The sequence below is a fragment of the Grammomys surdaster genome, unplaced genomic scaffold (genome assembly GCF_004785775.1).
Source record: "Grammomys surdaster isolate TR1022 unplaced genomic scaffold, NIH_TR_1.0 67, whole genome shotgun sequence".
Lineage (NCBI taxonomy): Eukaryota > Metazoa > Chordata > Mammalia > Rodentia > Muridae > Grammomys > Grammomys surdaster.
In genome coordinates this window covers 21,917,552-21,944,257 of record NW_021604569.1, presented here as the reverse complement: position 1 = coordinate 21,944,257, position 26,706 = coordinate 21,917,552, and the positions used below count along the sequence as shown (strand labels likewise).

The 26,706-nt window shown below is 48.6% G+C and overlaps 1 protein-coding gene across 6 annotated transcripts in view; it reads right to left on the bottom strand.

Annotated features, from left to right (window-relative positions):
* Camk2b (calcium/calmodulin dependent protein kinase II beta) overlaps positions 1-26,706 on the bottom strand; it is a 90,091-nt gene that overhangs the window by 44,870 nt on the left and 18,515 nt on the right. For all 6 annotated transcript variants that reach the window (XM_028778036.1, XM_028778026.1, XM_028778022.1 and 3 more), the window contains exon 2: positions 8,956-9,050. In XM_028778036.1, coding sequence (XP_028633869.1) covers positions 8,956-9,050 — 95 coding nt within the window. The remainder of the gene's footprint in view (positions 1-8,955; positions 9,051-26,706) is intronic.

Genomic DNA, 26,706 nt, shown 5'->3' with positions numbered 1-26,706 from the left:
AGGATTTCCAGTCAGGCCCACACTGAAGACTGGCAGGCCAGAGAAGTGGGAAGAAGTGGCTCTCACTGTGGCTTTCTGTACATCCTATGTTTTAAGAAAGCCTCAAGGCAACCAGCAATTAACCTGACAGCATCAGCCAGCAGCCACCACGAGGAGAGGCATCTGCGTGCATGTCCCACAGCTGCCTGCCACCCCACTGGCATCAAGAAAGGAAGCAGGGCTCCCAAGGGACCCTGACCACCTGCATGCAGCAGACAGTTGTCCCTAAGAACTGTCATCCACACCAGAGTGAAGGGTCTCTGAACTATTTCCCAATTAGTCAGCAATGGCTGGCATTGTGGGGTCTGGGCATGTGGGCTACAGTATAGTCACTTTGGGGCTGCATGGTAAGGACACTATCTTCCCTCCACAGGGTCCACTTGTCCTTCAGCTGATGCTCTATTCCTGGGGAACTCTTCAGAACTGAGAACCTACTGTCTGCACGTGGGTGCAGCTCTGCCTCAAAGCAGAGACGTTGCTTGTCATTCCTGCTCTCATTGCTAAGCTGGCATCTGAAGCAAGGTTGTGGGGTGAAGCCTAAAATTGGGGTCAGTGCTGTGTTCTGCCATAACAGAGAAACTAGGGAAGTCCTCACATGTTCAACCATGTGTCTCCCAAACCCCAGCTCGGTCTCTGGGGATAGGACAGTGACTCTCTCTATCTCCACCCCGCACCAGGAGAGGGCACAGCTATTGTTCGTTCTTGCAAGCCACAGAATTATGCAAACATCCTCCTGCAGGCACCTGGGTCACCTCTTCTGGCTATCACACAGCCTACCTCCCCCAGGCCTGCTGATTCACGGTGCTCGGGGCCCTGCACACATGCTCTTCCATGGTCTCTGGGAGCACATGACTGCATCTTTTGGGTCATCTCATCTGACCAGTGTCAGCTATTGTGCTGGTCATGGCCATGGCTCTGGGACAGGACTCCTACATACTTGGCTGTGAACAGGAAGGGCTCAAAGTGAGGGGCCTGGACTCTAAGGTCTCAGCTTTGTCAGCTGTTGACCAATCACTGTCCTTACACAGGCCTTGGTTTGAACAGCTGTCCCCTCTCCCAGCTCTGGGGCCATCCGCCTATACCTGGGGTGATGTCATCCCACACACAGGTCCCAGAGCAGCCCACTTCTTCAGATACTATCAAAAATCCCTCCAGTGACAGTGGGTGGGCTGTGGTTCTGTGCTGGAGACTATGCATCATGTCGCATGGTCATGGGACAAAGAGCAAAAGCTTTTGGGGTCAGTGGCCTCTAGAGTACATGGCTCACTGTGGCCCTACACATTAAGTCAGAGGCCGCCTCAAGGCTTCGGGCTACATTCCTGCCTCAGTTCCTGGGCATGTTGGCCTGTACCTAACCTTTGCCTCTGCCTCCCAACTGTACCCACCTCATCCTTCTTGCCCTTTCCAGAAACTTCAACTACAGCCCAGATCTTCACATGCATCCCAGACTGGACATCTAGGACTCAATCTGCCTGAGACCTGCTCTCACGAGGCTAAAGACATACGGGGGGAAAACAAGCAAATGAGTTTGTGCTGCTCCAGCCCACTTACATAATGCACACCGTTCACTGCCGTCCTGGGCTCTACCCCGAGCCAGCCATGCAGAGAGGTCCTATCATGTCCTTGTAGTCAAAGAGGCCTGATATGCAAGCATCTCCAGTCAGCTGAGGCCAGTTTGCAGCATCCCAACTCCCATGGGAGCATAGGAGAGGAACTAGCCTCGAAAGAAGCTTCATCTTTTCTGGTGTCTGTATCCCACTCTGGAAAATGTCCTCTCCTCACGAGAAGCTTGGGCCTGTGGGTCTCCAGCCTCCCTCTGAGCTGCAAGCAGCATCGGCCATTTCACATCAGACCCAGAGCTGCGGCTCCCCTAGGTGACACTAAGACACAGAAGCATCCTGTGGCCCAGGGTGCCTGGCCTCTGGGGACAGAGGCTCTGGCAGAGTAGGGGGGGTCTTTGGAGTGTCTTCTCTGAAGCTGGCTCCCATGTGGACTCCAGCTCTTCAGAATGTCCACCCGGCCAGCATTACAGCACTACCCCCAGCCCTTCCCAGGCTCTGCTCCTCCATAGGTGACTTGGGACCTGTTCTCCCATCCTTCTAGCTTGGTACCCCAGTCCAATCTGCATTTCTCTCCTCAAACCCTTTCAAGTCCATTTCTTTTTAAATTTTTAATTTTTATTTTATTATTTTATGTGTATGAGTAGTTTTCCTAAATGATGTCTATGCATGTGTGTTCCTGGTGCCAGAGAAACCAGAAGAGGGTATCAGACCCCCTGGGACTGGAATTACAGATGGAATTAGGAGCCACCATGTAGTTAGAATAAAATCCAGGTCCTCTGGAAGAGCAGCCAGCGGTAGTGATCACCTCTCTGGGCCTATCAGTCATTTTCTTGTAACCAGTGCAGCCGCGGGACATCCCTTTCCCTACTGGGATGGGCCCAAAGTCAAAGCAAGGAGAGACGAGCTGCTGAAAGCTATGCTGTACACCAGGTCTCAAACGAGTCCACAGCGTTGGCCATGGACCCCTTGGACCCTGGGTACACTCTCTGTGGGTGGTAGGTGCTGGCAGGACTCCTCCAGGTTTGAGGGTTGTTAGAGCCAGAAAAGCCAGGCTACCCTAAGCCAATTCACACATTTTACAGAAGGCTGAGGCAGGAGGGACCAGAATCCAGGTCCCAACAACTTCCTTCCTACAGGCCATCCTCAGGAACCTCTCTTGATGGCAACCAGCTGCTGAGGCTCAAATCTCCAGCCTTCACCCTGCAAGAAGGTGAGCACCCTGAGTGGGAACCAAGGAACAAGTGACCGTAGGAGAGCCGGGCACATGGAGAGAGGCCTTCCCTGATAACTAGGGCCCTAGATGAAGACATCTCCCACGTCTACCTCAACCCAGGGGCTGGGCACTGTGTACAGCATGCTCTAGGGACTCCAAAACATAATAACCCTTGGCAGACACTTCCAAACACATTGGTCCCGGTCTTTGGGATTGTTCACACTAGGAGTCTGACCCCTGTCTTCACGCCAGCAGCCACACCCAACAAGCAGTCAGCATGAAGCCCCTTCTCCTGTCCCCAATTCACAGGTGAGGGCACAAAGGGCGGGGTTCCTCAGCCATGGCCTGCCTCTCCACTTCCGATTTTTCTCTGGGTCTAGATGTCAGAAGCTTCGACTACACCAACTTAGTTTATAAGCTGTCTTCCACAGCCTTGTTCACGTTACCAGATCAAACACAGGATGCCCAGGTAAATTTAAATTTCAGACAGACTTCAAAAATATGTTTTGGCATAAGAATCAAATATGGGGCACAGTTATACTTAATCTTTTATCTGTTTATAATAGTGTAACTAAAACTGTTTATCAGTTAAAAGATAAAAACTATCAGATGCAAAAGCTGGCAACTCAGTCTGGATTCCTCGTCCAGGGTGGCTGACACTGAGGACAGGACTTTCCCTTCCAGGGCTTCACCTGCGCCTCACACCCCATAAGTCCAAGTCTAGGTGGCAGAACAGAAAAGAACAGTTATAGGCAGACCCTGGCACTAGGGTAGGAGTACTCCCCAAGAGAAGCCATTCCACACACCAAGCCCCTAGGAAATGCCCCAAGGCTTTCACCGACAGAGGGGAAGGGTTGTGCTTTTGGCCAGGGAGCTGGAAAGGAAGCAGGGGATGGTCTCCGGGAGGAGAGGGCACTGCCTAACGCACAGGCTCAGGCTGCCGTGCTCTGCAGCGCCACGTCTCTATTGACCCAGTTCTATAGATTCGGCAAGAGCATCCCTTGGGTAGAGGGGTGTTTGGGGTTGTGGGTAGTGAGGCCAAGGAAGTCGTGCTGTCAGCTACAGTGGGAACCTCACGTGTGGACCCTCGGCCTACACACATCCCAGGCAGGTTTCTGAGAGGATGTAGACCCTCCTTCCAGCTGCACCCCAGGACCCTGAGATGTCAGGACAAGTTCTCCCTGTCAGCTTCAGGCAGAGTGTGTCTCCTAATGCAGAAGACACCCCTGTGAGCCTTTGGGAGGCCAGGTGCCAGGCATGCAGCTGGGGCAAGCTGGGCACAGGCCTGAGGGTGAAAGGAGCTCGCTGAGCTTGGCACCTCATCTGTGAGAGCAGCCCACATATGAGGGCAGGCCTGTCAGTGACATGAGCCCCGACCTGGGACAGCTGATCCCCACTGTGAGCCCACTGCCTGACCCAGCTGGCTTCTTCTACCCGCCAGCTGTGGGTCTGAGATCGCTCAGCTTCTGTAAGACCGCCACCTCCTCTGTACCTGGTAAGTCTGAGTTGTCTTAAGGGTGTGGGAGAGAGTCTCTCAGCAACAATGGGGACCATGATGAGGATACACTCAAATTCCCACAGCAGAACGGAGGAGCAGGCGCTCCGTTCACACTGTCCTCCATGTACAGTCCCTAACCAGGCGTGACCTCTGCTCAGGCTCCCGTAGCTACAGCTTACCTCCACACAGGGTGTCCACAGAGACAACAAAGCCACCCCCAAAGGAGCAGCTGTTCCGTGGGACAGTGTCGGGTGGGGGGGGTAACAACAAACAATGTTTCTAAGACTCCCGTGCGTGCGTAACGATCTCTCTAACTCAGTCAATTAATTTTCCCTTAACTGCTTTTGTTAAGAGTAGTTTAATAATCTCTAATTATTCAGTACATTCACAGACTGAATGCCTCACAATTCTCTATTTAATTAAGTATTAAATTTTAAAATCTGAGTGTTGCGGCCTTTGGCACGGGGCATGCGACTCTGAGTATTGTCATTTACTGGGAGGTCTCATCTCTTCTGGATTCAAGACCAACTTTCTCCTCCTTGAAGCAGCTTGAAGGGGCAGAGCTGCCTCCCTCTGCGTGTACTGGATGCGGGTGTTCCCACAGTCTTGGGGATGACGGAGGAAAAGCAAGGTCCCATCTCTTCACTGAGCTTGAATTATAAATGTAAATGACGGTGGCAGGCAGGTGTCTAGAAATCTCCTAGTGTTTTGAGGTCCCCACCCCCTTCTCCCTACTTCAAGAAATCTGAACCCAGGAAGGGCAGAGACCCCACAGAAGCCATGACGGGTAGCATGGCCCTGTATAGTCTCAGCTCCAGGCTGGGAGCTGGGAGCCTGCAGAGCCAGTGGCCCTGGGGCCTGCAGGGCTCAGCCAGCAGATCCAGGACAGATGCAGAGAGAAGAGGTCTGATTCTGCAGAGGTCAGCAGTGTCTGTGCAAAGAAGGCCTGAGAGCAACCTGGCCAGGCAGAGAGGCAGTGGGGAGGGGGTGGCAATCTTGGCTATGCCCAGGCAGCCAGCATGTCCCTCTGAGGAGGCAACTTTATCTTCATTTCAGTTGGGAAAACTGAGGTGTAGGGAGAATCCATGCTAGGTTTCCCCTCAAAAAGAAGCTAGTTACCCACCTTGAAGCTGACAGCTCATCTGACTCCCTCTCCCTCATCCCTTTCAAAGGGCACAAGAGGTTTAAGGATCCCTGGGGACCTAAGGGAAGGCAGCTGGGGTAACAGGGACACAGGGCAGAGAAATGAAGGCAAAGATGGAGGCAGTGTTCTGTCTGCCAACCAGAGCCGAGAAGGAATATTCACAGTGCCACCTCCTGGGCATCACTGGCCTCCCAGAACTGTCACCAGGATCCCTTGTGGAGTAGACTGTAGACATAGGGAAACAGAGGCAAAGCCCACAGCAGTCAAGGCTGCTCTGGGTTATTGTTTAACCTCGGGTTTGATCTTGAGAGCGGACTACAGCAGAATGTCCCTCTGATGCAGGAGGGTAAGGGGTGCTGTTTGCTGACGCTTGTAATTTAAGGCCCACTCTTTGCTGCTGCTCCCCCACCCACCATCAGCCCAGCTAGCAGAAAATATGAACTGTGGGCAGGGAACAGGGACTGTGATAAGGTCTCCCTTCCATGCCCCCCACCCCACAACTCATTTCAGCAACCTGACGGGTAAGGTAGTCCTGGGCAGGGTGAGAAAAAGAAAACAGACCACACTGGGGGTTCAGAGTTTGAGGATATAAATGGAGGGGTGGGGTGATTAATTCCAAGGAGGCTGCCAAATCTATGGGAAAGCACCCAGACAGTCTTCTGCTTGAGTCTAACAAACTTCTATTCACCCCACAATACTTGGCTAATTGGACTTTTGGAGTGACTTTATGACTTTCCAGGAACTCATCTCCAGCCCCTCCCAGCATGTGAGATGAATCCGTAAGATGAATGAGGGTCTGTCTAGGCATATTGGGGTCTTTTTTTTTTTTTTGGCTTTTTCGAGACAGGGTTTCTCTGTGTAGCCCGGGCTGTCCTGGAACTCACTCTGTAGACCAGGCTAGCCTCGAACTCTTGAACTCAGAAATCCGCCTGCCTCTGCCTCCCAAGTGCTGGGATTAAAGGGTCTTGTATAGGCCCACAGGTAAGATTAAATGTGAAAAGGGGGGTACAAAAAGCTGGCAGGGAAGAGGAGGCCTGAAACAGGGGCTGGCAGAACACCGCAAGGCTACTGGCAGTGAGGGCAGCACAGGTTCTCCAGCTCTGAAGAAGGTGCCCAACGAGCCGTCCTGTGAGGTTGGACAGCTGCGGAGGTTTACTAGCCCAGCGGGGCTTGAGCCTTACATCTGTCTTGCCTTGGGATGGGGCCAAGGTCAAGGTCAGCAGGGCTTCTGAGGGCTCCTGTGAGGACCAAGGGAGGGCAGTGGAGTGACTACTACTACCGCTCAGGGATGGACAGAGAGGCAAAAGGAGACACAAAGCATTCTGGATTCTAGTTGTTCAAGTTGTACAATAAATTAGCAGGGAAGGCAGCATGGTTTGCTGGAACATAACACATACAGCTTTTACTGAGCAACTGGCTCGGCCAGGGCTCCAGCGGGCTCAGCGGGTCGCTAGCATGGCCAGGAGATTGCACAGAGCTGGAAGAAGAGCAGTCTTGGTTCAAAAGAACACCCCAAACAGTGGAAAGCAACCTGTCTCCCAGACACCCCTGAGTACCAGGCAGCCCTTGTGGCAGTCAGAGACACAGGTGGGACAAAATACCAATGTGGCAAAAGCTGGAGACATCTAGGGATGGTGACAACACCAGGAAGTGAGGCTGACATCGAAGGTGCTCAGGCACCTCTGGGATACACAAGGCCTATGTGTCACCTGCCTTACAATGCCAGGAATGTTTCACACCTGTGTGCAAACCAACGCTGACTGCGGTGGGGAGCACACAGTGTCCTGAGTTTTGGTACAGTGTACCCAGCAAGCCATCTGTGGGTGTTACCCCCAACAGCATCACCATCAGTGTGACACATGCAGACAAACACAGACATATGCTCATTCATACCACACAGGGACAACTAATGTCCTTTGAACCATGAACCTCGTCTCCTTTGTGCTTTCTCACAGGAGAGGGTGTGGAGGCTTCAGGGATATTGATGGGAGATCCACAGGAACTGACCTCACACTGGGCTCACTTTGAGCGTGGAGAGCTCCATGCTAGTTCTGTGTCTTGTCAGAGAAGAACCAGGCCCCCAGCCCCAGATCCTGAATCACAGTTTAGGACAGAAGAAGGCCCATCAACAGCAGGTGACCCACATCTAGCCATGAAGAATTTCAGAAGGGATCCAAGCATCTCCCACCCAATGCAGCTCCCTCTCTAGGGTACAGAAGAGACCATGTTCCCTGTTCCTGCGAGGTTTCTGCATATTTTCCCTGCTTGACCTTTGGGGATAGAGGTCCAACATGGGAACCTACCAGCCCCAGGTACTTCTCAGAGATGTGGATGAAGTCAGGCTGCTACAGAAGCATCCTGGGCCTTGAAGATCCCCATCTTAGGTTCAGAATGCTTCCAAGAGGAAACACATATGAGAGCCCCAGTGGTCTGGTGTACAGAAGGTGCTCAAACATGCTTACACATATGTTGATAAGTGGTACGAGTGGGGTCATCTATGTGCCCTGTGAGTTGGCAGATTGTAAACTGTAGACCCTGCAGTCAGCAAAGCAGTTCACACCCTCAATGTGCCCACTGGATGAGACCCTGCCAACATCCTAATTCAGCCCCGAAATGTCCCCTAGTCAGGATGAGAGAGGTTAGCGATCCTTGGCCCCCTGCTAGCTCAGATATTAGTCTGGAAGCTCACTTAGGTTGCACAGTGTGAGGATGGGAGGAGGAAGAGAAGGAGGGATGTGGGAGGAGAGGGTGACGTGGCAATGCCGTCTCACATTGGCAGCCACCCACTCGCCACCCCCAAGGCCTCACCAGGTCTTCCCCACACGGCTTGGGAACTCTATCCAGATCCCTGTGAAGATCCATGATCTCCACTCATATCTGGACCCATCCCCTTGAAATCACCAGAGAGTGGCTTCTGATAACCACCTTGCCTGGAATGATGAGCCCTGCCCCCATGCAGGCTCTGCCTCTATCTGTCTGGGTGGTCTGCCCAGCCAGCACCACTACATCCCCAAGCCTGCAGAGGCTTCCTTGGGCCAGGCAATGGTGTTCCCTGATCAGAGGGCTCAGTTAAGATACCCCAGGTAAGCCAGGGACAGAACTTCTCTAACATGGATGCCAACTGCAGCCCTGCCATTGGTCACCCATCGCTTTTCTATGACAGTAATTTTTAGGGAAATATCACCTAGTCCGGCCCCACCATGCCTCACCAGTGTGAGAACGTCTCTTCAGGACAGAGAGCCTGCAGGCTTGGGAAGGAGAAGAACCTACATGGGGACCCAGAGAGGCTACATGGGAATCCCCCAAACCAAAGATGGAAAGTTGTGATTTGTCTGAGGGTAAACTCCCATCATGCCCACTCATCCAGACCCATCTTGAAGGCATTGGCATCCCTAATCCCTCACCACAGCCCAAAAGGCTGAGATAGCACCCTACACCCCCACACCCCCACACCCCCACACCTCCACACCCCCACACACAGACCCCTGCCATATCCTACCTCTGGCCGACAGCTTCTTGGTATTAATGATCTTGGCTGCATACTCATGGCCGGTACAGAGCTTGACACAGCGTCGGACCACAGAAAAAGCCCCCCTGGAAGGGACGTAGGGCAGGAGACAGACATAGGGAGAGAAAGAGAGGGAGAGAACCAATTAATCTCCAAAGACACTTAGAACCTAGCCTCTGCCAGGCCTTAGGCACATGGCCAGTGACCAAAGGAGGCCTCTGCCCCTCCCACACAGTTCTTGGCCACCCTACTTGGCACCAGCAGGACAGGGCCAGACAAACACTCTTGCAGGGATTCTGAAAAGGAGTACCAGCTTTGAGAGGGTCCCCACTCAATCCCTGTGTAACACCCATGTCCTGGTCTATCTGTCAGCTGGAATGAGAAGCATCTTTAAGTTCATAATACCTGGGCATATTCTACCAAGGATCAGGGCCAGGCTGGAGGGGAGGTTTACTAATAATTGGTGCAGCTGGACATAGGGACTCATGGAAATTTCACAGGGAGAAACATTACATAGCTTAACCACAAAACCAGAGGCAAGGACCCCCTGGGATACACAACTATCCCCATATCACTGAAGAGGCCACAGGGGTCCAGGGTGGGTCACAATAAGTGACCCACAAAGTGATACAGTGTTAGGGGAGGTTCTGAATGCTGCCCACAAGGCCAAGCCACAGAGACCTGGAGCTGAGGGGAGAGAAGGCCAAACACTTCCTGGTCTGGCCTCTTACATCTATCTCTGCACCCCTAAAGTAGCTCAAATCACGACAGCTCAGATAGTGACTGCCATTGTTTCTTTTTTGGAATGAACCTTTGTTTAAAACAAAAAAATACTGTTCACTTTCCTAGAAAAAAAAAATAAAACAAAACAAAAAAGTAACTGCCCTCTGTCTGATTGGCCTCTGAATGGTTCACGCCATCATGACTAGCAGTTACACTCCACAGCCACTGAGCTTAGTGGCTCCGATTCAGGGGCTGACTGACACAAGGAGTCACCCAGGCGGGCTACCACAGCCTAGCTGCTGTGACAGGGTCAGGGCTGCTCAGGGGCGGGGGTGGCAAGCGTGGCATGTTGTTTAATCTGTAGCTTCTTGTTCCACTTTTCCACTTATGTGCGGGTTACAGTCTCAAAATATCCCTTTGTAAGGGAAATTTAAAGAAAGAGTTATTGGTGGTTTTTTTCTTTTTCCTCCCGGTTTTCTTCTTTTTTTGATTTTGGCCACATCAGACAGAATTCAGAGCCGTGTGCACTGTAAGGAAGTGCGCTCTCTCTGAACCATTCCCTACCCTGGGTTACTGTCCTTCACAGCCACCGTGTCTGGACTGGCTTCCTCCTGCTCATCACTCCTGGTTGCACAGGTGCTGTATATCTATGGCCCCCAGTTTCCCCATAGATATAGCAGAGCAGCAGGGCCTCACAGGGTGGTTGTGTGGCTCTCTGTCCCAGCCAGGTCCATCTGCCGTGTAGACTCACCTTCCCTTTGCTCAGGGGCCCTGTGCTGTCATCTGTGATTCTCAAGCCGAGAGCACAGTGAATGCAGCCTCCTGAGTGGAAGCAAGAGTCTGGGCTTTCCTGTGCCATGGGCAAGACCTCCTCACAGGAGGCTGAACTGCGCATCTCTGAGATGTCAGACAGTGTCTCAGTTGGTGAGCCCACATACTAAGCAGGGTACAGAGAGCTTCCCTCACCCACATACTATCTTATCAGCACAGTAGCTCCCAGCTGCTGACCAGACCCAGAGAAAGACATGAGTAAATGTCTGTGCGCCATAGCCCTTCTCCAGTGTGAGGGTGTTGATACACAAATCTGCCAGGAGTCTGTGGCAGGTGGACAGTCTACAGACTGCTTGGTAGCTCCCTCCCTAGTCCAGATGTCCTCCTTTCCTCTGCAGAGGGCTCTGTGCTGTCAGTTCAGGTTTGGGCTAGGCACCCAGCAGTGATGGAAGAAGCCAGCCCTGGGCAGCTGCCAGAGGGAAGAAGAACCAGGACTGAGGCCCTGAAGCAGGGAAGTGTAGGTATAGCCAGGCAGCCAGGAACTGCTCAGGAGGACCAGCCAGAAGTCCTACTGCTGGACCCCTGCTGGGCCTCAACCACAAGCAGGGCCCTGACTCCAGCAACTCAGATACCCTACAAGGAGAAGGTGGCCGTTATGCAATAGGGAAGGACGACTGACCCCGGATGCCTACTGTGCCTCAGGGCCATCTTTTCCATCCCTTTGAAGCCAGCCCTGAAAAGGGCCCCTCACCATCACAGCCATCCCCCAGACCACTGCAGGCATGGAGAAGCAGCTGTGGGACCACCCTCTCCTTCCTTAGTGACTCTGCCTCTTGCTAGGTGCCACTGTCACAGGAATGTCCCCTAAAGGTGGCCACAGACATGTTCAGCATACAGTCAGTAGGGAGGGACTGATATGTTGGACTTCTTCAAGAGCAAGGATGCCGATGTCATTGCTGTCCCCCTTGGGACTCACAGCACTTGTCACTCGAATTTATAATTACTGAGAAACACTGTGGACAAAGAACCTTGCTGTAGACTGTGACCTGCTCCTGCCTCAGGCGGACTCTTATGCATCCCTTCAAGACCCAAACCCAACAACTCAGTCTCCTCTGACTGTTGCCCATCAGTGTCTCATGATAAGTTCTCCTGTTGTTTCCACCCCCCCACCCCCTGCCCACACTCCCTACTCCTGGACCTAGGACTTTCTTCATACCAGGCGAGCCATCCACCATCTGGCCCCCTTTTTACTTTTTAAAGATTTAAACTTGGTATGTTACTAAGTTGCCCAAGCAAGCCTTGCAATTTTTTTTAAATGATAAACTACCATATTTTATAATTTTGCATCTCAGCTTTTGAAAATTGGAAAGGAAAATACTTGTTTTAGCATATAATACTTTAATTTGTCTTTTTGAGGACTTCATAGGTGCACGCAATGCATGTTGCGTATGCCTGCTCCCCTCCTCTCTCTCAGCTCCTCCTAGACTATCCCGGCACACACCCCTCCCAACTTAATTTTTTCCCGGAGTCCATCTCAGCCTTGAACTTTTGATCTTCCTGGTCTCCATCTTGAGTAGCTGGGCTCTCCACTCGACTATGAGCATGTTTCCGTCCACTTCTGGCCTTCTCCACTGCCCTCTCTGCAGGCAGGCCTGTGTCCTGTCCACTCTGAATTCTGCTGTAAGACCCAGCCCTTAGTCTGACATGGAAGTCAGAACAGACTGCAAGTGTTGCAGACTGGCTAAGGATGCTGCGGATGCAGGTCTTAGTGCTGGTCCAGCCTAGCAGTGCAGAAGATGCTTCAGGAAGAAGGCAGGAGGTAGGAGGGGCCTGAAGTGGCTCATCAGGAGGGTACCCTCAGACTCCTATGAAGTAGGCAGATGCCACATGAGTGGTCCAGAAAAAGGAGGTCACCTACCAACGCTGAGGCCTCATGGTCAGAGTGAGCAGAGCCTGGGGGATGGGGGACAGACACATGGGTAGGCTTGAAGCCCCATCTTGAAGATGTTCAAGGTATCAGAGCTAAACATGTGTATACGGCCATGTTTACAGGGCATTTTTCTGTGACAGTGGTACCTGCAAGAGGCAGTCACTGGGGAAGGAGGTGGTCCTTCAGCTGCTTCTCCATGCCTGCAGTGGTCTGGGGTATAGCTTTTCAGAGATGGAAGAGATGGCCCCAAGGCACTGAGCACAGACAGGCACAGAAGCACAGGCAGGTAGGATAGGCAGTGGCAACGCTCAATTTGGAAAATACTACTGGCTCCCAAACTGGGCCACCTACCCATGGCAATAGGGACAGAGGTGGAGCCATGCAGGAAAAGGTTCAGGTTTCAGGCCGACACCTCTGCTAGACACTGGCATGCACTTCATCTGAACACCAAGGTCACATGTGGGATGTCTGGTGTGGGCTGTCTACTTCAGAGCTAAGTAGAAAGTGATTTGAATAACCTGTTCAGATCATGAGGCCCCAGGGCACTGAGCACGTTAGAGGGCTTTTAAAACCAAATAAAGCTAATTAAAACAAGAAAATAATCTTTGAGCCCTGACTTGATGAAGGCTCCAAACACTCTCATTTACAACAGGATCAACAGTACCTGGGAACAGGTCCCGAGAGAAAAGGAGAGGAATTAATTCCAAGCAGGATTGGAGCCTTGGAGCTGGGCAGCCCCAGGGGACTGCTCTCCACACCTGCTTATCAATGGGGTAAGGTCTCTTTTGCAAGCCCCAGAAAAGTCTCCAGGGGAAAATCAGTCCTGTCAGATGACCGTTGACAATCAGAGGGAATGACAGAAGGTGCCCAGTCTTCAAGAAACCCATTCCTGGCCTATGAGAGACAGATTGGGATCTACTACCCCCACCCTGCTGCCCTTCATAGGCCCTGGCTCTGAGATGCTGCCAAGCCAGCCAACACCAGGAGCCTGCTGCCCATTGCTAATCATCTGTGGCTCCCATGGACTATGTCAGAACTCCCTTCCCATTCCACTCTGTGGTCCTCCCTGTCCTATACTAGGCCTTGCTAGCAGCACCTTAGCCCTCTCCGCTGTCTAGGTTGCCCCCTGCTGCCCCATCAAAGTATGGCAACTGTAGGACAGAAGCTGATGCCCACAGAGGAGATGGTAGACCAGTAGTCCCAGGTTAGAGGTTATCTGATTCTCTGGCTAAGATTCCAATTGAGGAGAATCGGGTCATTTTTACTCTGGAAAGACTGAATTACTATGGTTCCCAGCTCTTGGAGTATGGTTAAGACACTGGTAATGACATCTTCTGTCCTCACAGACTGCTCAGCTGCCCTCTGGGGACTTCAGATGGCAAGGAGATAATGGCTGTTTATCTTCTTGTAGACCATTTCTGAGTGAAATGAGATGATCTGTGCAGATGCTATATGCATTGTTCAGTACACAGAAAACATGAACCACATAATTCTGCTTCCAGGATGGTATAGATAAGGAACCAGACCCCAACCACAACCACAACAGGCCATGGAGTGGCTGCAGACTGCACTCAGGAGTCCAAGGGGTGTTCTTAGCCACTCCCTCAAGGTTCTGTCACCTTAGTGGACCTTTCCCCACTCCTTTCTCTGACCCCCACCATGCCTTATGGCCTCTTCTTGCCACCTTAGTCTTTCTTGCCTCCGCCTTGGGCCTCTGCTGGCCTTGCCTGTGAGGGAAGCTAACTATTTGCATAAGTACACCTGCCACCAGGACTTTGGCCCTCTCCCACAAACGCCTTTGGTTGCTTGACAACGAAGTACAGTGTGCCTTTCACATGCTCTCAGAAGCCAGCTACAATGGCAGCTCAGGGCTGAGTCAGGGACTTTTCCATCCACAGAAAGACTGCTGGCAATTCCAGGGGCTCCTATCTTTTAGGGAGAAAGACGACCAGTAGCCTTGAGTGAAAACCAAAGCTCCACCCCTCCTGGTCCTGTTTATAAATGAGTGTTTCCCATCAGGTTTCTTGTCAAAGGTCCCACTGGACTCAGGGACATACCTCAGGAACAAGCACAGTGCTCCCAGATGACTCCTGGAAGATCCTCCCAACAAGCCCACTCCATCAGATCCCTCAGGAGCCCCACCCAAGCAGATCCCCTCAGGGAAGCCTCCTCAGCAGAGCCTCTCCACCAAATCCACCCAGCAGAACTTTTTGGAATGAGCTGAGCAGGCAATGGTTTTATTTCCTGCTATAAATTACCAAATGGCTGTTTTGAAACCCATTTGTCCAATCTTCTTACATGGTCAGTTCTAAGCAGGCTCTACCGATTGGGTCAAAGTTAAAGACAAACCAGTAGGTGCAAGTCATGGCCACACCAAGGGTCTTCATACTTTGTGTATCCTTAAATTGCTATTTATATGCTAATCTGAACAAAATCCCTTTCTCCTTCTGATTAGAAGGAGCTCTTAAAAGTGAAGAAGAGGCCTTTTCTATCATCTATCTACCTATCTATCCATTCATTCATCCATCCATCCATGGATCCATCTGTCTGTCCGTCCATTCATCTATTTATCCTAATCTGAGGTCCTGGTTTTTTTCCTGGCTGACTCTGAACCACTGTTCTCAAGACATCCTCCCAACTCCTGAGTGGCTAGGACTATAGGCTCACATCGGCATGCCTAGTCCTTGCCTATTTTAACACTGATCTAAACAATTTTCTGGAAACACTAATCTCTGCTTGGGACATAGTGTTGATGTTACCGCAAGATTTTTCTTTTATGTGTTTTTCAACTTCTAAGCAACAATGCAAGGACAGAACCCATCTATCCACCTATCACTAGCAGGAATTGTCTTTGTATTGCTACCATTATGATTACAATGTCTGCAGCAGAATAGCCAAGGTCATTAAGAACACACTGGAGTCGCTGTGATCTTCCTAACCCACACATTGCCCATGCAGGTGTGGCTCTGCACCGTGTGGCGATTTCCTGTTACACAAGAGTGGCTCGTCTATTCTTCTACTCCCTGTCTCCATCAGTATTTTACATGCCTTGGGCACATCTTCCACAACATCATTGACCTGGGAGCACCGCTTTGCTATGTGACCTGCAGTATTGAACCTCCATCCACTGCTTCGCTGGCCCTGGAGCAGGTGAGGAGAACATTTCAGTCGTGACAGAAGCAAAGTCCTCACAGAGAAGTGCTTGCTGTCCGGTACCACTCAAAGATGTCTGGAGGGCAAGCTAAGCTCCCAGGCTGTCTGCCCAGTTCTGCCCAACATCCAGATGTCCTGGATTCTGCGCATTGGGTTTGAGGTGGGCCCTTCTTGGGACAAAACATCTGGACAGTGCTGAATTCTGTCTGCATACACACAAATTCCAAGTGGTCACCAACTGTGGCTTCCTCAGCAAGTCCTTTCTTGGCTTTTGCCTTTTCCATGGACTGTTACCTCACACATCATGCTCACACTTCGACAAGAGCCCCTCCTTGAGCTATGGAGAGCTCCCCTCATCTGACAGCCAGCACTTCTCTTTTGGCATCTGAAGGGTTGCTTCCAGTTTGCCATCTCTTGAATGACCTGCTGTGAGCAGTTCGGTTATTTCCACACTGTTTATTTCCAAATGCAAATCACTGGGTGTTCTTACATTAATTTATAACTCTAGCAACAGCCAGCCATGCTCCAGCTGCCAGGCACTCTAGCCCTAGTCTTTCTTGGGTCTCGGAACTTCTCCCCTGCTCTGCACTGAAGCGTCTGTTTCTTGGCATGTAGATGGATCGTCCTGACCCATGCCTGAGTGGTCACATGCCTATATAGCTATGTGACCCATTCCCCCGTTTCCATGACATGCTATGACCCCATTCTAAACCTAATGACATGTGCAACTACCCTATTTACTTTTAAAGTTTTTTATTTAGTTACATTTTTTTGTTTTTTCGTAGCCCTGACTGTCCTGTAACTTGCTTTGTAGACCAGGCTGGCCTTGAACTTAGAGCTCTGCCTGCCTCTGCCTCCTTGTGGAATCAAAGGAGTGTACTCCTATGCCTAGCCCTATTTTTAATTTTTCATCTTACTTATTTTGTGTTTGTGTGTGCATGTGGGCATATGGTGTTGGTGTGAAGTGGAACATTCACTTAGCCATCAGCCCTGTGAGTCTCCCGGGAAGGCGACCTTCCCCTAACCTACTGGCTACAGAAATCTTCATTCAAAAGGCTCCAAGAGAACCAAACATTTGAGGAAGGGACACTGACCTCGGCTGGCACTCCATGTGACCCACAGAAGCCCACAACAGATGCTTCTGAGGGTGAATGTTTCGACCATTGGAATACACACAAATACACACCCAGATTCCTTGGCTTCACCCCAGGTCCACCGCAGCTGCTGTCCTTGGAGGCTCTGTGAGCACATCTCAGATGGAGAAATCCCTAGCAGGGTACTCATCTTCTCTCTGAATTTTCAACTGGGTAAGGTTAGGCTAAAGGAACACATGTGGCTTCCTATGATCAGATCAGGCCTGTTGCCTGGCAAAGCTTACATGTGTGCAAATGGCTGTACACAGGAGCCCAGCCACTGTCACCTCATGACTTCAGGTGCTGTGGGTGCGAGGATGTCATTATTCTGGTGATGATCTTCCATGATCTGCTTTCACGAGCCTGTATTAAGAGTTCAGTTTCACAGGCTGCAGCACTTCTCAATCTGACCCCTCCCTGTCGTAGCTGGACTGTCTACTTATCCTGATCTGTGGTTATCCCAGGGGTCTTGAGGAAGCAAGATTCATGTGCTGGAGTGGTACTCTGGGGCCAGGTGAGGTCAAACAGGCTCTTGGGAGCTCCTCACCCTCCCAAGAGAGCTGTCCTATGCTCTTCTTTCCCACCTGATGTATGTGACAGGAGCAGGGAGGGGTTCCTATCTCTCTTCCTGGACCCTCCCCGTTCCCACCAAAGCTGCTAGTGCCACAGGCCCACACAGGACACTTCTGTCTACTTCCCACACAGGGACAAGTCAGGAGGTGGGAACAGGGCCACAGGCATCCTGGGCTGCTGCCAGTGTGATGGACAGCTGAGAGGGGCATGCTTGGGCAGAAGCAGGGATATGAGATGGAGCGTCAGTCAGCAGGCACTGGCTGCTGACTCTCACGTCCCAGCAACAAGCCAAGGATTGGCTGCGGAAGTGACAGCTGTGAGGCAGGAATAGCACCCCGGGACACAGCTGCCTGGACGCACGGTGGCTGACCAGCAATGTCTGCTGACCCTCGGAGGACGCTGTGGGCTGTAGATCATGTGATCTCTGGTGTAGAAGGACCCACAGGTCAACAGACTGGTCCTTCACTTTTCAACATGAGTGAATCCTATGTCCTGGCCCTCTGCTCCTCCCTCCACTCAGGTACCAGACAATCTGCAAATCTGCCCTTGACTGGTGTTTCCACAGTAAAAGGCTCCGGGAACAGGGGTGGGGTGGTCTCCAGCAGCTCCAACCTGCCGAATAGCCTTGTCTGCTGTTGACTCTAGGATAATTCCCCCAATCTTGGCCCATTCCCCATCTTCCCGATCCTCCCCCATAATGTACCAGGAAGCACATACCAGCTGAAAAGGTCACACAAGGCTGGCTTGCACATCTCCCTGGCACCCTGACCACGAATCATCTGAGACTCATAAGGCATATTAATAAATTCCTAAGGTAAGCCTATCAGGTCCTGACCTCTCCTGGCTCTGGCATGCCCATCCTTGAACCACAGAAGTGATCTCCCCAGCACAGAGACGGCAGCCAGGTAGCAACAAGGTCAGATGCAGGTAGAGGAGAGATCCTGAAGCTAGGGCCTCAGCAGACATGGATCACGTATTTACCCTAGTAGATATACTTGGAACAGAAGATGTCACGGGAAGAGGATCAAGGCTCATCAATCCAAACTCAGAGATATCAAGGAAAACATGGAAAGAATATGGCTTTGAATCAGACAGACTATGGTAAAAGAAGTTCCTGGTATGTTCTTGGTGTTTTTGATTTGTTTAAAGAGCTAAGGTGGAAAGCAAAGCTGGGGCATTTTCTGGCCCAGCAGGAAAAGCTTAGGAGTGCTTCCTCCTCTTCTCACACACAAGGCTGAACCTGTTAATTTACCTGTTAATGAACCTTTATTAAGGTCATGAACTCTTCCTAGATCCACCAGAGAACTGAGGTCCCAGGCAAACTGCAGTTGAACTATGGCTTAGCAGAGCACAGGCTTTGGGAGTCGGTGCTGGGGTAGAAACCCACTCACCCAGCGCAGGAAGCTCGATGAGGACAGGCCAGCCTTGACGGCATATGCTCACCCTTCTGTAAGTCTAACCTCCAACAGCCCTGGCAGCTCTACAGTGAAATCAGAAGACCATCCTCTGGGTTATCAGGCAATGGGATGTGGAGGAAATCATTTTAAATGCACTTGAGCATTCTGTTCCTTTTAACAAAGCCAGGATGCTGGCTAACTGAAGCCAAACTTACCCCAATCCCTTCTAGCTGTCCCGTAACATATAACGGGGAAGGAAGGGAAGAACAAGCAGGTGTGAAGGTCACAGCCTGGACACTAAGACCTGAGCATGGGGTGACAGAGCTCTCTCCCCAACATGCAGTTCCTGAGTCACTGAACACCTGTCTACTAGAGTTGTAGCCTCTATATCATGTCCGACTTTCAACCAAAACCTAGTAATCAAACAAAAGGACAAAAAGATGCAGAGCAGGCAGGCTCCCATATGGCAGGGAGACTCTGGAACTGGCGGATCAGGAGTTGGAAGCAACCATGATCAACATGTTAAAGGCGCTAATGGGAAGACTGGAATAAATGCAGAAGCAGATGGGCAATGTGATGAGAGAGATGGAAATTCTGCAAGAGAATGGGAAACAATGTGGCAAATCACAAGAATGCCTTGCAGAAGCTCAAAACCACACTGGGTGGGGCTGAAGAAAGGGCAACAGCTTACGGAGCTGGACAAGCATCAGTGACAAACTACAGAACTGAGACGTGCAGAAGGAAATGCCCAGGACCTGTGATACAGGGAAGGAAGGGAGAAAAAACAAGAAACACTGGAATGACGACACAGTAGGATCCAAATGCATGCATCTAAGGAGCAGAGCAGGATGCAAGCACATGCGCCTAAGGAGCAGAGCAGGATGCCAGCGCATGCGTCTAAGGAGCAGAGCGAGGTTATTAGCTATCACATCAGCTACTACTTTTCTTTTCCCTTTTCTTTTTCTCTTTTCCCTTTTCTTGCTTCCTTTTGTCTTTCTATCTCTGCCTGCTCTGACCTAACGAACATTTATATACTGAGTCCATTTTGTCCCTCCTCCTTCCTCTTCCTCTCTTTGTCCTGCCCCTCTCCCAGTGCATCTATTTCTATATTAGTTATAGTCAACAACTATGTTGTTGCTGCTATTGTTTTAATAAACTACCATCCACCCAATCAAGTGATAGTATTTTTATTTATTTTTGACATTTCATGTTACTGTCACTTATTCTTTCTCTTAGTGTAGATCCGAGTTTCTGACCTATGACATCTTTTTCTTTTTGAAAAATTTAATGTTACTTAATAGATAGTTTACTGGTGAACAACTTCCCCCATGTGTGTTTGAGAACACTTTATTTCTTCTTAACAACAGCGGCAACAATGTATTTGTGATTATAGCTAATGGATAATTGAGAAAGCACACATGGTAATGTATTGCTTTGCCACCTGAGAATCAAGGTAGTGTTGAGTGTGAACTTGGATCAACTGTGAATGCGTCCTGTAAACTCTGGGATGACTACAGAATCGTGAAGAAGTATTATTGATACACTGGACAGGAGAGGACCAAGGATAAGAGAAAGAAGGGGGAGAGGGAAAAAATGGAACCAGGGTATAAAATGTTTAGTTAGACCATAACAAACAAAAAAGGGAAGAAAAAAAGAAAGCAGAAAAAGGAGAGAGAGAAAATAGTAGTTAATGTGACAGTTATTAACCTAAGGATATCAATATCATTGAGTCTAAATACACCACTTAAAAGACACACTATAGTAGGGTGGTGGTATAGGCCTTTAATCCCAGCACTTGGAAAGCAGAGGCAGGTAGATTCTCTGAGTTTGAGGCCAGCCTGGTCTACAGAGTGAATTCCAAGACAGCCAGTTCTATATAGAGAAACTCTTTCTCAAAAAACAAAAACAACAAAACAAACAACAAACAAAAGACACATTAGGCTAGGGTATAAAACAAGACCCAACTATATACTGTCTATAAGAAACCCACTCTCAAAGTAAAGACACAGATTAGGAGTAAAAACATACATATTCATAACAATTATAGACTCAGTACTATCCTATCAAACTTTCTCTAGCTCCCCTGCCCACAGAAATAGTAAAAATATACCCACCCATTCATATGTAATCGCAACGGACACTAAATAGTCAAAACAATCTTTTGGGAGGGAAAAAAAATGAACAAAGTTAAAAGACTCACATTTCATGATTTCAGAACTCATTATAAAGTGGAGGTAATGAAAATAAATGTGGTCCTGGCATAAGGACAGACACACAGACCAGCGGGATGAAACATGGTCCAACAACTTGCAATAAGGATGCTAAATGGAACGGAAGTTCTTGTCAACACATTCTGCGGGGAAACCTGAACAGCCTCGTGCAAAAGACTGAAGTTGGGCCCTTATCATCTGCCATAAACAAAATTAGCTCAAAATGGACCAAAGCCTAAATGTAAGAGGCCCAATTATAAAACATAGGTGGAAATCTTCATGGTGTTAGACTTGGCAAGTATCTCTTAGATGTGACGTCAAAGGGCAAGCAACAAGAATAATAAACTAAACTTCACGAAAACATAAACTCATGGAAACGGGGTGTAGCTCAGTGTAGTCTAGGACGCACGAGGCAGAGTTCAATCCCCAGATCACACACCCAGAGACATGGTCACAGACACAGACACAGACAGAGCTCAATCCCCAGATCACACACCCAGAGACATGGTCACAGACACAGACACAGACAGAGCTCAATCCCCAGATCACACACCCAGAAACATGGTCACAGACACAGACCCAGACACAGACAGAGCTCAATCCCCAGATCACACACCCAGAAACATGGTCACAGACACAGACCCAGACACAGACAGAGCTCAATCCCCAGATCACACACCCAGAGACATGGTCACAGACACAGACACAGACACGGATACGGACATGGACACGGACATGGACACGGACATGGACACGACCAAGACAATGAACAGATAATCTACAATACTGGAGAAAATATTTGTAATTCATATGTCTAATAAGAGCTAAATTTTTAAAAAATTCTAAAGTTAACAATAAACCCCAAGGCACAATTCTAAAAATAAGCAAAGAACTCGAGTAAACATTTCTCCACAGAAGCCAACGGTCAGTATGGACCCCAAGAGATGGGTGGCATCCCATAGCTGTGGGGAAATCACGCCAAAGCCACAGGGAGGTGTCACTTCTCATCATAAGGACGACCACTTTTACTACAGAACCCAAGTGAACAAATGTTAAAGCACTGAACACAGGTGGCTACAGTGAGGGCAGGGACTTCCGGCCTCAGTGTTGAAGCCGATAAAGAATAAGATGGCCTGCAGGTCCTCACATCAGTTAAACATGGGTCAACACGTGGCCCAGCGACCCTAGGTGGACTCAAAGAACTGAGAGCAGGGGCCAAAACAGAAACACTTTTGCCACAATCGTTCGCAATCGCCAAAAGCAGAAACAGTCACGTGCCTGTTTAAAGAAGAGTGGGGGATGAAGGGCAGCCCATGTACACACAGGAACGTCACTCAGCCTCAGAAAGGAAGACAATCTCGACAACACACTACAATATCCACATCCTTACAGATATTCACCGAGTGAAGTGTACTTAGCGTGGTGGAACTCTGTCCTGAAATGGTTAAAAATTTGGAATAGATACACATCGAAAATAAAAGGAGCAATGTGACTAGTTGTATAGCAGTATAAGTTAGTGCAACCATAGATATGCAAATGATATGTAAATTACAGAGGACAATAGTACATGGGACCAATAACCTACAACTGACATTGTTTTATTATTTATTTATCTATCCATGACTCTGCCACTTCCAGTATATACAATCTTGAGGTAATTTTCATCTGTAAATAAAATAGTACTTTATTTAGAATTTTTTAATAAATTTAGAATTTTCTCTTAATTTTTATAACATTAAGAAAATAGTGCATGTGGATGTGTGTAGACAAATGTTACCTATGACCATGCTTTCAATAGTTAAAATGGTAAGTTTTATATTGTGTTCATTTGGGCACAGTTTTTAAAAGTAGATGAATAAGGACATACTAAAATAAAGCTTGAGTAGCCTCATTAACTTTGGGCGAGCGTCATTTCAGAATGAGGGGTCCTGAGGCATGAACAGGCTATTACATATCGATGGAGCCAATTTTCAAGAAGATACAGCAATCCAAGACGTGGGCACCCCAACAACAAAGCTGGGGCTCGAGACTGGAGCCGGTGGAGCTGTGAGAAGAATTAGGGAGACCCGCCACACAACCGAGATTTCAAAACGTAGGGTCAGAAATGCCCAGAGCCAGGGGCTGGGGAGATGGCCACTGCACAAACAGAAAGACCTGAGTCTGGTCCTCAGAACACACAGATATGTGCATGTGCGCGTGCACGCACGGACAGACACACACACACCACATACACCGTGCTTGTACACACATGAACATACACATGTACACACACATGTACACACACATGTATACACACCTATATATACAGAATTGGGAATATCTAGCAGGCAGATAGTTAGGACATGATGGAGGTCTAGAGACAGACCAGCATATCCAGCAGCAGGATCTACCCGCCAATCCCAAGCTAACATGAAATGTTCACTAAGATAGACTCCATGCTGGGCTGTAAACACATGTTGAGCTTAAGAGAACAGAAATCAAAGTAGGCTCTTAGGCTGTGATGGAACCAAAAAAGAATGAATAACAGAAAGATGGCCTGAAAAATCCTAATACGCAGTTATTAAATGCTGTGTTTCTAAATGTTATAAGAATCAAAGAAAAGAGCTGAAGGAAAAATTTAGAACATATTTTGATTTTTAAAAATAAAAGTAGAACTTATTAAAAATTGTCAAATGAAGTGAGAGTGATCCTCAGAGGAAATATCATATCATAAAATGCACATATTTAGAAAAGAATATCTATAGTCAGTAATATGAGCATCTCCTAAAGAAATGAGGAAGAGGCTCTGGAGAGCACTTGCTGCTCTTGCAGAGGCCCCAGGTTCAATTCCCAGCACCCACGTTGTGACGCGCAGCCATCCATAACTCAAGGGATGTGAAGCCCTCTTCTGCCTGCTATGGGCACGCGTGGTACACATGCATACATGCAGGCAAGACATCTGTACACATCAAAATAAATAAACAAGAAAGAGAGAGAGTGGTATTGAAAGGAAGCAGAAGGAAAACCAAAATCTAGAGCAGAAATCAGTGAAACTGTGGACAGAAAATCAATACAGAAAATCAACAAAGCCGAATGCTTCAGAAAGATCAATGCTAGTGAAAAACAGCCGGCCACAAATGTGTGCGATCCAGATGAGGCAGAGGAAGACGGCGGATGAAAGAGCAAGATGGGGTGAGGGCATGGAACTCACAGAAACAAAGGCAGGACTGTCACTCCTGTGCCCACCCACTCTGGAAGGGTGACTGGGGGCAGTGTGGACAGCCCTATGGCTATGGTTTGATAAAATAGGTGAGACAGATCAGCTCTTGGAAAGACAAACGTCACACAGTGGTAGCACATAGCTGCAGTTCTAGCACTTGGAAGGCTAAGGCAAGAAGGGTCTGGTGTTCAAGGCCATTGTGGGCTCCGTACGAAGCCCGACTCACCTCTCAGGGGTGATCTAACCAGGTCTAGATCGCTCAGGGGAACTGAGGGGGTAACTGACATCTTTTACAAACAGAAAGAACCCTGCCCCATAGTCTCATTTGTGAATTCTATCAGACATTTTAAGAAAGGATAACAAGCTGGATACCCTAGCACACATCTCTAATCCCAGCCCTTGAGGGGCAGAGGCAGGTGGATCTCTGCAGGCTCCTGGCCAACCTGGGCTACATAGAGAGTTACAGACCAGCCAAGTGATCTCTATAGTGAGATCCTGCCTCAAAAATAAAACAAGCAAACAAACAGAAAATGTACCGATTCTTTTCTAGAACATCAACAGAAAAAGGAATACTTAACTCATTTTAGCCAACTGGTTAGATCTTTAGTAAATTAAATACAGAAATCCTTGACAGAGGATTCCAGGTTGAATCTAGTGAAACTCACCATTGGTATACAAGTCTGGCTCCGATTCAAAATCAATAGAATCATGTCATCAACAAATTAAAGATTCATATGACCATACAGAGAGCAAAAAAGAGCTTTTTTAAAAAAAAATCCAATACTCATTCATTACAGCACAGACATTTACACGCACCCTCAGCAGACTTGAAACATAGTAGAACTCCTACAACTTGATAAAAAGAATTGACAAAGACCTACCGCTTCTGTCATACTTAAAGCTAGACACTACCCTATATGATCAGAAGAAAGCTAGTATGTCTCCTTCCCCACTTTGACACACCATCGTACTGGAAAAGTCCCAGATAAGGCAGTAAGACAAAGAAAAGGAAATACGATCATATCGATGGGGGCGGGAAAATACAAGCATCTTTGCTTAGAAATGACTCACCTAGATGGGAACCCCTTCTGACCAACAAAAGCCTGTCACAAGTGGTACCAAAGGATGGAGCATATTAGGTTGATATTGAAAATTCAATTGCTATCCTATAAGCAACGAGAATTTGAAACCTAAAATGTAACAGCATCTACGTCAGCAGCACAAAAAAGTAAAATAAGTGGGTGCATCTCTGACAAAATATGAGCAAGACCTCACAGGGAAAAAGACGAAATTTGGATTTTAAAAAAATGGAAGACGAACTGAGGGATGCTAAACCATCAGGGATAGTTCAGACCAACTCTGTGATGCTTCACCTACGGACGAAGAGTAAGAGCAGCTAGTTATGGATCCAGACAAACTTACTGTAAAGCTGATGTGGGAAAGAAAGAGATACAGAATGGCCAACACAACCCTGGAAGTAAAGAACACAGTCCCCAGAACTTTGGAGACCACATGGAGAGAGGAGATTCTTGCCAACGATGGCCTCGGAACAAGTGGACATTCAGCTGGAAAACGGAATCTAGACACAGAGCTTACATCTTCTTTATTTTTAGACAGTAGCTCTGGCTAGACTGGAATTTGCAATGTAGAACAGGCTGGCCTTGAGCTCTGTCTCCCAAGTGCTGGGATTAAAGGCCTGTGCTCCCCTGTGCCCCACAGCACACACCTGGCAAGATCTTAAGTCCTTTACAAAAATTAACACGAAATGGACTACAACCCCAAAGGTAGTACACAGAACCCAAAGAATAACAGAAAAGAAAGTCTAAGTGACACAGTTTTGATAACAACTCAGTCACAACACCAAGAGCAATGGGAAGACGGACTTAAAGTTCAAAAGATCTGTTCTGAGACAGACACTGTTTAAAGATCAAAAAGGCAAATCACTACTGACCAGAAAACAGTGTTTGCAAAACACATATCTGGTGAAGAACTGGCTGCTAAAATATGCAAAGAAATTTTAAAAGCAAACAACACAAAATGGAAAAATAAGCAAATGATCTAAACAGCTACCTAAGAGAAGGTTTTACAGGAAATTGGTGTATTAAAGGACACCAAACATCCTTCATCATGAACTGTTAATTAAAGCAGCAAAGACATGCACTATGCACCTCCTAAGATGGCCGAGACCCAGAAGCCTGACATCTGGTGCAGGAGAGGCTGTGGGGCTATGGCAATGCTCACTGAGGGTGGGGACGGCCTTGCCACTGAGGAAGGAAGTGAGGTGGTTTCCTACAAAATTACAACTGCTATGCCACCAGATCCAGCAGTTACACTCCCTAGGATGTACTCTGACTAGTGGCAAAGTTATAGATCCTGAAAACAGGATCTATAGAGCCCAGAGGACACCTAGGGCAGTGACACTACATGGTATGACAATAGTGGATACATGTCATTACACATTTGTCCAAATCCAAAGAACCCAAATGATCCTGGAAGCAGCTCTAAGCGAACTACCAAAGCTCAAAAACCATCAAGAAATCCTTCCATAGGGGACATATACATAAATGGTGGTTCATGCACTTCCATAGGGGACATATACATAAATAGTGGTTCATGCACTTCCATAGGGGACATATACATAAATGGTGGTTCA